The 12,465-nt window shown below is 55.2% G+C and overlaps 1 protein-coding gene across 3 annotated transcripts in view; it reads left to right on the top strand.

The window, feature by feature from the left end:
• The first annotated feature begins 966 nt into the window (after window positions 1-966).
• AFAP1L1 (actin filament associated protein 1 like 1) overlaps window positions 967-12,465 on the top strand; it is a 28,093-nt gene continuing 16,594 nt past the window's right edge. For 2 of the 3 annotated variants that reach the window (XM_039910548.1, XM_029052365.2), the window contains exons 1-2: window positions 967-1,084; window positions 11,490-11,653. In XM_039910548.1, coding sequence (XP_039766482.1) covers window positions 11,626-11,653 — 28 coding nt within the window. In that variant the 5' untranslated portion in view covers window positions 967-1,084; window positions 11,490-11,625. The remainder of the gene's footprint in view (window positions 1,085-11,489; window positions 11,654-12,465) is intronic. The other variant, XM_029052366.2, reaches the window with a different exon arrangement.

The raw sequence follows: 12,465 nt of genomic DNA, 5'->3' as shown, positions 1-12,465 counted from the left end.
CTTGGGAGTCAGAGGACATGGGTTCAAATCCTGGTGCACATTTGTCTGCTGTGTGACCTTGAGCAAGCCACTTCACTTCTCTGTGCCTCAGTTACCTCATCTGTAAAATGGGGATGAAGACTGTGAGCCCCACGTGGGGCAACCTGATTGCCTTGTGTCATCTCCAGCGCTTAGAACAGTTCTTGGCACATAGTTCGCGCTTGGCAAATGCCATCATTATTATTACCAAGTTCTATGAGGTGCTACGTAGTTCTTGGCCTGGAAGAGTTGCCGTGCAAAAGGGGTGAATAGATGGGTGGGGGTGGCGGTATGGGGGAAGCAACTGTGGGACTCAAGGTCCTGCGGTAGGACCTGCCCATTCTGGCCATACAGTAGCCACCATTTAATAATAACGATGGTATTTGTTCAGCGTTTACTATGTGCCAAACCCTGTTCCAAGCGCTGGGGTAGATACAAGGTAATCGGGTTGCCCCACGTGGGGGTCACAGCCTTAATCCTTCTTTTATAAAGGAGGTAACTGAAGCACGCAGAAGTTACGTGCCTTGCCCTAAATCACACAGCTGATCAGTGGCGGAGCGGGGATTAAAACCCACGACCTCTGGCTCCCAAACCCGTGCTCTTTCCATTAAGACAAGCTGCTTCTCATTTGTCCTTTAAGCTCCTAGGTCTCGGGGGGCTTGGAGGAGCCCGGGGTCCCACAGACCCTTCGGTTTCACCCGCGATCTTTCCTTTCGGTCACTTCTAGCCAACCCACGGTCCCGTGTGGTGGGGGGGTCGGAGATGCGGGACCCTTCCCCCCATTTTACAGACGAAGGGGCCGAGGCCCGGAGGGGTTCCGGGGCTGGGCCTAGACCCCCCCCCAGACGACCGTCGGATGAGGTGGGGCTAGAGCCCGGGTCCCCCGGCTCCCAGCCCGCTGGGGGGAGGAGGCGGGGGCGGGGGCGCGGGCGCTAAGACCCGGCTTCAGCCGGTCCGGAGGAAGCGACGAGGAAGTTACGCCCGGGAGCCTCGCTGCAAGGTGGAAGGAGCCCAGCGGCCGGACACCCTCGCCCCCCGCGACCCCCGACCATGGACAGGTCGAGCGGTGAGTCCTGGACCCGGGGACCCCGGGGGGAGGGTCCCCCGCCACCCCGGTCTTCTCCACCTCCCTCTCCAAACAAGCCCTTGCCATCTCAGGGGGTCTCCTCCTCCCCACGGCCTCTCGCTGGGCAGGAGGCGTCTCCCCCCGCAGCCCCCCAAAGTGTCAGCCGGGCCGGAACCCTGGAAAGGGCTGTTTAGGGGGTCCCACTCCGAGGGAGGGTGGGGGGGGGTCTTTGAACCGCGGGAGGTTGTGGCTTCCCTCGAGGTCCCCAGAACTGGACGTCGGGGTCCGCGAAGTGTCCCGGAGCTCGGACCCCCCCTCCCCACTTTCCCCACCGAAGCGGATGGCAACCCCGCCCCCCTACGAGCTGGGGGCGAGGACGCCAGAGTCCCGGACCAGGTCCAGCTGTAATCCTTTGAGTGTGGAGGGGTCACAGCCTTGTGACTTTCTCCGTGGAAGTTTCCCGCACGGAGCCGGGCTCCGCTAGCTCTCCGTGACCCCCAGGAGCAAGGGGGGAGGGGTCCCCCCACCCCCCGGACACGGTTTCTGCAGGGGTCTATGAGGCGTTCGGGTCGGGGGGGGGGGTCTCCGCCTGGATGGAGGGGGGACGGGACCCAGAAAAGAAGGGCAGGCGGGAGTGGGGGTCAGAAGTCAGAGCTGGGGCTCTTTGAGGAGAAATCTGGGCTGGGAGGAAGGTTGGGATTCGCGTGTTTAGGGGGGTGGGATGGGAGAGGCATGGAAGAGAGAGTGAATAAGTGAGGTGTTTGGATAGCAAAGGTCATTATCTATGCAGGTATCTCTGCCCTTACACCTTTCCCTCTCCATCAGGTCTCTTCCCACCCACACCTAGTCTCTCGTCCCCCTCCCATCCTCACCCTCCCTTCTGCCGCCTCCAACTTCTGCCTGGAACTCCCTCCCCCTTCATGTCCGATAGGCCAACGCTCTCCCCAGTTTCAAAGTCTTTGGAAAAGCCCATCTCCCCCAGGAAGCCTTCCAAGACTGATCTTTCATCGCCCCATCTTATCTCCCCCCAACTGCCACTTCAGTACTTTGGCTTTAAGCCCTTGGATACTCATTCCACCAACCCTGTAGCACTCCTCTCCATATCTTTCAGCGTGGCTTAGTGGAAAGAGCACCGGTTTGGGAGTCAGAGGATGTGGGTTGTAATCCCAACTCTGCCACTTGTCTGCTGTGTGACCTTGGGCAAACCACCTAACTTCTCTGTGCCTCAGTGACCTCACCTGTAAAATGGGGATTAAGACTGTGAGCCCCATGAGGGACCACCTGATTACCTTGTATCAACCCCAGTGCTTAGAACAGTGTCTGGCACACAGTAAATACTTAACAAATATCATCATTATCATTATTATTAATTTCCATGTCTGCCCCACTGGACTGGAAGCTCTCTGGGGGCAGGGGTCATGTCCAAATCTATAACAGTGGTAATAATAATAACCATTTATTAAGTGCTTACTAAGTGTCAAGTGCAGCTCTAAGTGTTAGGAAGATACAAGTTATTAGTATTATTACATTTATTAAGTGCTTACTATCTGTCAAGCCCTGTTCTAAGGGCTATGGTAGATACAAATTAATCAGGTTGGTCACAATCCCTGTCCCACATGGGGTTCACAGTGTATTATGCTCTTCCAAGCTTTTAGTGGAGTGTTCTACACTCAATAGTTACTCAGTACCGTTAATTGATCTAATGTAAGTTCCTCGAGGTCAGGAATCATATGTACTTGCTCTAGTCAATGCTCAGTACAGTGCTCTGTACACAGTTGATGCTCAGTAGATATGGTTGGTTGATGGGTCTGCCTGGACTGTGGCTTGAGAGAGCCAGGGCTGGCTCTCTCAAGCTGTCCTGGGGCCTCCTGGTCTCCCTGCCTCCCTCCTAATCCTGTCCTTCTCCACTTCCCTTCCATCAATCTTTCCAGCCAGTTCCCACCCTGGAGCTCTCTTTGAGCCAGTCAGAATGTGTGGTTGGGGGGGGACAGTTGACCTAGTCAGAGATGGCTGGCTTAGCATAGGGCATCTCTGGCCACGAAGGCAGGGTCTTGACCCAGCCACTTGGTCTGGGGCTGCCCGGACACCAGTCTGGCCGGAAGCTCATGGTTGGGGGGCCGCAGTGTCCCCTCCTCCCCCCTGCCTCCGTCCGGACTCCGGGAATTCCCGGAAGGGGCGGCGCTTCCTCTGTCCTCCGCAGCCCGGTTAGGGGCCAGCATCTGCTCCTCCCGGGAGAGGCCTGGCTCCCAGCCATCAAAGGCCTTGTTCTCAGTAGGAGCGGAGAGGGGGTTTCCCAGGAAACCCCCCCACCCCACCCCAGAGAGGCAGCAGCCCACTGAGAGTCCGAGGGGATGTGGCTTGACTTGCGGAGTGACCGGGGCAGACACAACCGATTCCCATCTCTCTGGCCAAGCTCAGATGTTCTCAGATCTGGATGGATTCCTGGTGGGAGCAAGGATGGGATCAGTCAATCGTTAGTCACAGCTGTGGGGAAGTCACTGGCCCCTTCGTCCCTAGAACTGGGATCCGGGGACACCGTCGCCCCCACAACCAGAACCTCGGGCCACTGGCCTCATCACCCCCACAGCAGGGCCTCAGTGACACTTCTCCCCCCCCCCACGCACTTGTTCTTCTGCAGGGAGACTGAGCGAAAGCCCAGTTCCCTGTTGCTGGCATCAATGAAGACTTCTTGAGTTGCATGATTAAGAGGGCAAAGTGGTGATCACTTTTAGACTATAAACTCACTGTGGGCAGGGAATGTGTCCGCCAGCTCTATTGCATTTGTACTCTCCCAAGTGATTATAACAGTGCTAAGCTCTTAGGACAGTTCTCTACACACACTAAGTGCTCAGTAAATATGATTAAATGAATGATTCCAGTCATCGCGAGACAGGCCTTCAACATTCCCAGTGTTTTCTGCAATCGAGCCAGCTGTGGTGTTTACTGAGAGTTGACTTTTTGCATAGCACTGTAAAATTAGTAGATATGATCCCTGCTCTCGAGGAGTTTATAATGATAATGATGGCATTTGTTAAGCACTTGCTATGTATCAAGCACTGTTCTAAGCGTTGGGGTAGATACAAGGTAATCAGGTTGTCCCACGTGGGGCTCACAGTCTCCATCTCCATTTTACAGATGGAGTCACAGAGAAGTGAAGTGACTTTCATTCATTCATTCAATAGTATTTATTGAGCACTTACTATGTGCAGAGCACTGTACTAAGCGTTGGAATGAACCAGTCGGCAACAGAGACGGTCCCTGCCGTTTGACGGGCTTACAGTCTAATCGGGGGAGACGGACAGACAAGAACGATGGCGATAAATAGAGACAAGGGGAAGAACATCTCGTAAAAACAATGGCAACTAAATAGAATCAAGGCAATGTACAATTCATTAACAAAATAAATAGGGTAATGGAAATATATACAGTTGAGCGGACGAGTACAGTGCTGAGGGGATGGGAAGGGAGAGGGGGAGGAGCAGAGGGAAAGGGGGAAAAGCGGGTTTAGCTGCGGAGAGGTGAAGGGGAGTGGTAGAGGGAGTAGAGCTCAGTCTGGGAAGGCCTCTTGGAGGAGGTGAGTTTTAAGTAGGGTTGCCCAAAGTCATACAGTAGCAGAGTGGGGATTAGAACCTGCGACCTCTGACTTCCAAGCCCGGGCTCTTTCCACTAAACTATGCTGCTTCTCTAGATGGGGTGAGATAGATGCTCAAAAACATCATGGATAGCGGGGATGAGGGGCTTTTCCCCTCTCTCGGTCGTCCCCTCCTGAACCCCTCTGCTTCCTGTCCTGCAACTAGAAGAGTTTTGGGGGCACAGGGGAGGGAGGGGTCACCTCCACGTCACTTCCATTTCCACCCAAGCAGTCACGGTGCCCCCTCACCAGTGGGCTACGGTGGGGTCTGGGATTGAGTCAGCGGGTGGGCTTCCCCCCACCCACCCTAGCCAAGCAGAGGAGGCTTTGAGCCCGGGCCTGGGAGTCAGAAGGTCGTGGGTTCTAACCCCCACTCCGCCGCTTGTCCGCTGTGTGACCGTGGGCAAGTCGCTTCACTTCTCTTCAGTTACCTCGTCTATAAAAGGGGGATTGAGACTGTGACGTGGGACAGGGACTGCGTCCAACCCGATTTGCTGGTGCCCCCCCCAGCGCTTAGTGCAGTGCATACGCATAGCAAGCGCTTAACAAATGCCAGAATTATTCTCAAAGCCCCGGTGAGGCGAGGGAGCGATCGAGGGCCTGCCTGGCCGGGGCTGACACGGTTAACCCTTGCTGCACCCACCCACCCGGCCCCGCCTCGCCCCCGCCGCGCCCCGACCGCATCGTGCTGGGACCTGCCGCCAGGCGTGCGGCTGCTGGGAAAACGGCCTGGTCTGGACGCCAGCCATTTCCTTCTCGGAGAGGCGCGCCCCCGGCCCACCCCCAACCCTCCCCCAGCCCCTCAGCGAGAGCATACGAGGGCACTGAGGGGCTGATGATGACAATAATAATAAAGGTACATATTAAGCGCTTCTGAGGTGCCAGGCACTGTACCAAGCGCTGGGGTGGTTACAAGCAAATCGGGTTAGACACAGTCCCCATCCCCAGTTTACAGATGAGGGAACTGAGGCCCAGAGAGGTAAAATGATTTGCCCAAGGCCACATAGCAGACAAGCGATGGAGTCGGGATTAGAGCCCAGGACCTTCGGACTCCCAGGCCCGGGCTCTCTGCTGTTGCCGGTCCCAGCCCCACTCCGTGGGGTGAGGGGGCAGGGGGAGAGAGGGGAGCGCCCCGTCCCCTCCCTGCTCCGCCCCCCCAAAGGAATGTCAGGTCCTTCCTGCCTCCTGGGGCGTCGAGGGCGAGGTGTCAAAGCGCGGACCGCGGGGGCGGGAGGGCGATGGTTAGGGGGTTCGGAAAGATGTTTGGGGATCCTGACCGGACTCCCCGCCCAGACCGTACACCCCTCAGCCGCCTCTTCCTAGCCAGGGCCAGCGGGAGTTTGGCGCAGTGTCCGGCGCAGGGTAAACCCTTCCTAAATCCCAGGAAGGATTGTTGTTTGAGAGGTTTTCTCGGCTCCCTTCGCCCCCGCAGGGGCCGAGGTCGCTGCCGCCTCGCATTCCCGGCCCCTCCCCAGGGCGGTGGCGACGGGCGGGGGTGGGGAAGGGAGGGGAGGGGGCTCAGCTGTCGGACCCCTGCCCGGACCGGCCGGTTGGGCGGGTGGGACAAAGCATGACAAGCATTCCTGCTGGAATGGATAGTCGCTCGGGGCTTTTTATAGCCCAGGCTGGGCTGGACAGGGAGCTGGTCTTGGAGGCCGGCTGGGGGGCGAGGGGGGAAGACAGGAGGGGGAGGTTCCACCCCTTTGACCACACCTCGATGTGCAGCTGAAGACAGCCCCTCAGACCCAGCAGGATCGGGGGGCGAGGCTGTGGGGGTCCAGCAGGGAGGGGCCAGTCCAGCTGCAGAGAGCCCGGTAAGGCCGGAGACCCTCAGGACGAAACCCCAGCTGGGCGACTTTAGCTCCCTCCCCTCCAGCTCCCCGCAACCAAAGTAACAATAACAATGTTGGTATTTGTTGAATCTTTTATTAAATGCTAAGCACTGTACTAAGAGCTTAGTCAGATGCAATATCAGCAATATCATCATCATCCCTGAGCCACCTGGAGCTCACTAAGTGAGAAGAACAGGTATTCAATCTCCATTTTACAGACAAGGAAACTGAGGCCCAGAGAATAATAATAATAATAATAATGGGATTTAAGCGTTTCCTACGTGCCAACCATTGTTCTAAGCGCTGGGGTACATAAAAGGCAATCAGGTTGTCCCACGTGGGGCTCACAGTCTTAATCCCCATTTTACAGAGAGGCAGCTGAGACACAGAGAAGTTAAGTGACTTACCCAAGGTCACACAGAAGACAAATGGCAGAGTCGGGATTGGAACCCGTGTCCTCTGCCCCCCAAGCCCGTGATTTTGCCACTAGGCCATGCTGCTTCCACTGACTGGACCAAGGTCACACAGCAGTCATGTGACAGAGCCAGGATTAGAACCCAGGTCCTCTGACTCCCAGTCCCGTGCTCTTTCCACTAGACAACGCTGTAAAGTTTTCCCTCTGAGCCTTCCCTCACTCACAGGGTTCAATTAATCAATCAATCAATGGTATTTATTGCGTACTTACTGTGTGTAGTACACTGTACCAAAAGCTTGGGAGAATACAATAAATCAATCAGAAGTATTTATCAATCACTTACTATGTGTAGAGCACTGTACTAAGTGCTTGGGAGAGTAGAATGCATCAGAGATAGCAGACACATTCCCTGCCCACAATGAATTTACAGTCTAGAGGGGGAGACATGTTCATATAAATAATTTATAATATATAATTTAAAGATATGTACCTAAGTGTTGTGGGATTGAGGTTGGGGCGAATATCAAATACCCAAAAGTCACAGATCCAAGTGCATAGAAGATGGAGAAGGGAGAGGGAGCCAGGGAAAGGACCCCAGTACTTAGAACAGTGGTTGGCACATAGTAAGCCCTTTATAAATACCGTTATTATTATTAGTATTAGTAGTAATAATATTAATAAAAGAGGGCTTATTCCGGGAAGGCCTCTTGGAGGAGATGTGGCCCTCAGGATCCCTACCTTTAAAGAGTTTATAATCTAGGTGGAGGTTGTGCGGGAAAGTGGCAAGACAGACACAAAAATAAACTACATATGGGGGAAGTAATAGTGTATAGATGGGCATAAGAGCTTGTCCGAGTTGAAGACTCACCTGCTTAGGTGGTGTGGAACCTGGGGTGCTGGTTGGAGGACTCAAATAAGGAAGGGGAGATAAAAGGTTAATCAGGGAAGGCTTCCCGGAAAAGGTATAATTCCAGAAAGGATTTGAGGATGGGGAAGGTAGTGGTCCTCTGGTTGTGAAAGGGGAGGGAGTTCCAGGGAAGAAGGAGGGTTGGCCACAGAAACCCGGATCTTATAGAACAGTGCTTGGCATATGTCATCACTTAATATATGCTATCATAATAATAAATCTCTTCTTCATATCCCACTGACCACCACCCTTCTCCCCTTCAAAGCCCTACTAAAATCACATCTCCTCACAGAAGCCTTCCCTGACTAACCCCTCATTTCCCCACCCTATTCACCCTCCCTTATCCACTCCCCTGCTTTCTCTCCCCCTTCTCTTCCTCTCACGCCCCTTCCGCTCTTCACCCCATCACTCTGCTCCCCCCCTCCCAGGCTGCCTAATTGGACAAGCGGGTCGGGCTAGTCTGCCCCGGAACTTGGGGGGTTGCGGGGAGGTCCTCGACGGGGAGGGTGATGGAGCTGCAGCTGTGCTATCCTGGGCAGGGTGGGGTCTGGAACTGTCCCCGATACTGGGACCTTATGTGCCTCGGGTAAAGGGGGTAGGACTGGGCATAATGGAGAGGCAGTAAGGGGGGAAGGGCAATAGGGATCACCCCCTTCCTTATCCTGTAAACTCTAGCACTGCCTCATCCTGGCAGCAAGGCCCTGAGCCTTCCCGTCTCCCCCTGACCGAAAGCTGCTCCCTCCTTTGAGCTTCCTGGTGCCCTCCCCACTCTGCCCTGTCCTACCCTGCTCAGCTAGGCCCGCTGGAGGCAGCAAGGGCAGTTCTAGGAGGACCCAAACCTCCCCCCGGGCCCTGTGGGTGGGGTCAGTACCACCTGTGCCCTGGGCCCACAGTATCCACACCACCCCATTTCTACTCCCCCCACAGTCAACTTCTCCCTTCCCAACTGCTTCCTTCCCACGGCTGCTTCTCCACAGCTGGTCTCCCTCCCCCCCCGGCTGGCTCCTCTGCTCCCCTTTCTGGTTCCTCTCCCTCCACAACTCTCCCTCCCTGCCCTCAGCTCCCTCGCCTGTGCCCACGTCTTCTAGCCCTCGGTGTGCCAGCCCCCAAGAAGCCACCAGGACTAAAAATATTTTTGTTTACGGCCCCCTCCCCCCACCTTTCCCATTCTTCCGTGTCCCTAGCCACTGTGGCAGGAAGAGGCTATTTTGGCCATAAACAATGACCTCCATCTCCCCCGACCCCCACGCCCACCAGGCTTCCATCTTCTACCCCAGAGACAGGCTGGGGAAGGAAGTGGAGGGGGGAGTTGCTCCGGGGGCTGCAGGTGGTAGTCTTGTGGTGGAAGGGGATGCGGGCGATGGTGGCTTTGCATTTGGAGAGCTTGGGGTAGGAAGAGGTTAGTAATCACAACCCTGTCTGGGGTCCCACCCATCGCTGATTGGGAGATGAGGATCCCAGGGAGTCTGGAATGTAATTATCAGGGATAAAGCAATAATGTCAAGTGACCACTAAAATGCCTGTTGGCTCGGGCCTGGAGGTGCTGGCAGACTGGACAGGACAGAGGGGAAAAAGGGGGACATAAGTGCTGGAGTGACTGGCCTTAATACACTGGAGATAAGATGCACAGTTACTGCAGCAGTCCTACCAAAACCAACGGTCAGTCAGTCGTATTTATTGAGCACTTACTGTGTGCAGAACACTGCACTAAACACTTGGGAGAGTACAGACACATTCCCTGCCCACAATGAGCTTGCAGTCTACGGTCTATAAATTTAAGGTCCCTGAATGAAGCAGTGTTTCCATTTGAGTTTAGCTTAATAAGCTAGAATGTTGTCATTTTTATCACCTCTGACAACTTTGAACTGGGTATCTTCAGAGCAAGAAGTTGTTACCCAGACCAATCAGACAACACTTTCAGGGGCCTACCTTAAAATAGGAATTGTACACATACTCATATTTGCTGGCAGATAGAGCAATCAATAAGCATACAGCCCTCTAGACGGTAAGCTTGTTGTGGGCAGGGAATGTGTCTGCCGAGTCTGCTGTATTGTACTCTCCCAAGCACGAAGTACAGTGCTCTTCACACAGTAAACACTCAGTAAAGACCACTGACTGATTGATTAAACACTAGAGGGGCAGGATGGTGTGAGTGAGAAAGGGAGGGTCAGTCAGGGAAGATCTTCTGGGGAAGATGGCTCTTAGGAGGCTTTGGTTTGGGGAACTGTGAGTGTCCTGAGATGGGGGCCCCCAGGAAGAGTTTCAAGAAAATCTCCTGTCCAGCGGGGGTCAGGTGCCTACGTGCAGAGCGCTGTGCTGGGGACCTGGTGTGTGCAGTGCACCGTACTGAGCCCTTCCGCATGCAGAGTGTTGTAGGGAAATAGCACGGCCTAGTGGATAGAGCACAGTGCTGGGAGTCGGAAGGACCTGGGTTCTAAACCTGGCTCTGACACTTGTTTGCTGTGTTACCTTGGGCAAGCCATTTAACTTTTCTGTGCTTCAGTGACTTCAACTGTAAAATGGGGATTAAGACTGTGAGCCCCTTGTGGGTCATGGACTGTGTCCAACCCAGTTTCCTTACATTTGCTCCAGTGCTCAGTACAGTGCCTGGAACCTAGTAAGAGTTTAACGAATACTATAATTATTATTATTATTGTTGTTGGGCTCCTGACAGGTGCAGGGCATGGTGCTTGTCACCTGGTGTCTGCAGAGTTCTGTGGTCGGCATCCGGTGCCTGCAGGGAAGTGTACTGGATACCTGGTACACGCAAGGTGCTGTGTTGGGTACCCAGTGTGTGCAAGACACTCTGCAGGGTGCTTGGGAGAGCCTCATGGGAGGTGGGGAGCTGTCTTCACTCACTAGTCCAGCCTGCATTGTCCCCCCATCCTTGTACCCTATGGCAGAGATCACCCTTGCTCCCCTGGGGCAGGTGAACTCCCACCTTGGGTACCCAAAGGCCCCCTCGGTCCTGTCCCCTGCACTGGGCCTTAGGCCCTGCCTTGGGTCAGTCCATGGGGATCTTGTCTCCCCCGAGGGACACTTGGGGCTTCCATCCGGGGTCAGAAAAGTTCAGCCTCCTCCCCTCCTTCCTCTCCCGTTCCCCTCTGTTCACACACAACACTGGCTTTGTGGCTCCGAGCCCCTCCCCAGCTGCCTGTGCCCGCTGGGCATCAAGGCGGAAGTGGGAGGGAGTGTCCTACACACCAGAAGGTCCACTGCCCTGAGTCCAGACCTCCAGCCTCAGCCTGTGCCCGGGTGGCCGTGCCCCGACCATGGGGCCAGGCAGTCAGGGAGGGAGAAGACCCTATCTCTCCCCCGGCCCCCAGCCCTGCCCTATCATAGTGGGGGAATCATCATCTACTGGGGGAGGACTGGACCGGACAGTATTAGCAGTATTGGTATGTACCGAGTACCTACAGAGCACTGTACTAAGCAAATTAGAGACTTAGAAGAGCTTGCCCTCTAATAGGGAAGACAGAGAGGGGAGTGGGAGGAAGCAGGGAGTGAGGGGGTAAGGGTCACAGCAAAGAGGTTGAGGGAGCACAATAGTCTCTCCCGCCAAATTAAAAGATCCTCAAGGCCAGGGGTCGGGTCGTCTCTCTCTGTTGCTCTCTCCTCAGCGTTCCGTGCAGTGCTCTGCACAAGGCAGACATTCCATCGGTAAGAGTGACTGATAGGAGGCCCCGGTCCCGGCCTGCCGGGTGGCCCTGGGCAAGTCACTCAACTCCCCCGGACCTCATTCGCTTCATCTGTACGATGGAGAGAATGCACCCCAGAGATGTGGGTAAGACCCCTGGACCTCCCCCCCGATCCGTGAGTACTTGAGTAAGCTTGCCCCCCCCCCATCCCAAAAGCCCGAACGTGATTTGTTCCTCGGTAGCCAACGAGCCTGCTGCTGGGAAGGCATTCCCCCAGTGGTCGAATTCTGTTTCTGGTGTCCTCTGCTAGGCAGACGAGGCACGGTGTAGATGCTGAGGCCTCTGACCAAAGTCTCAACCGAGGTGTGCTGGCGCCCCCTGTGAGCCCAGAGAGGCCATGGCGACATATTCTATTTATCGCGATTATGTTGTCTTGTTTTAGTCTGTCTCCCCCGATTCGACTGTGAGCCCCTCATTGGGCAGGGGATGTCTCTATCTGTTGCCGAATTGTATACTCCAAGCGCTTAGTACAGTGCTCTGCACCTAGTAAGCGCTCAATAAATACTATTGAACGAATATCCCTTTCCCGCCTCTGCAGCTGATGTCGTCGCCCCCGCGTGGCGCAGAGGTGGCTCCGGGTTCTTCCCTGCTGCCTTTTCCGCGGGGAAAAGAGCCTTCGCTGGGGAGACGGGGGCGAGGTAGGTCCCCGGGACCCCTATGAGACCCTCCCCCTTCGTGGGGGTCCTCCATTCATTCATTCAATAGTATTTATTGAGCGCTTACTGTGTGCAGAGCACTGTACTGAGCGCTTGGAATGGACAATTCGGCAGCAGATAGAGACAATCCCTGCCCAGTGACGGGGCTCACAGTCTATTCGGGGGAGACGGACAAAAAGGAGACATAATCAGGATAAACCCCCCGCACCCGGGAAAAAAGAATCAGGAGGCTCAGTGGGAGG

This window comes from Ornithorhynchus anatinus, chromosome X2 (genome assembly GCF_004115215.2).
Source record: "Ornithorhynchus anatinus isolate Pmale09 chromosome X2, mOrnAna1.pri.v4, whole genome shotgun sequence".
Lineage (NCBI taxonomy): Eukaryota > Metazoa > Chordata > Mammalia > Monotremata > Ornithorhynchidae > Ornithorhynchus > Ornithorhynchus anatinus.
This window is presented reverse-complemented; position numbering and strand designations above follow the sequence as displayed.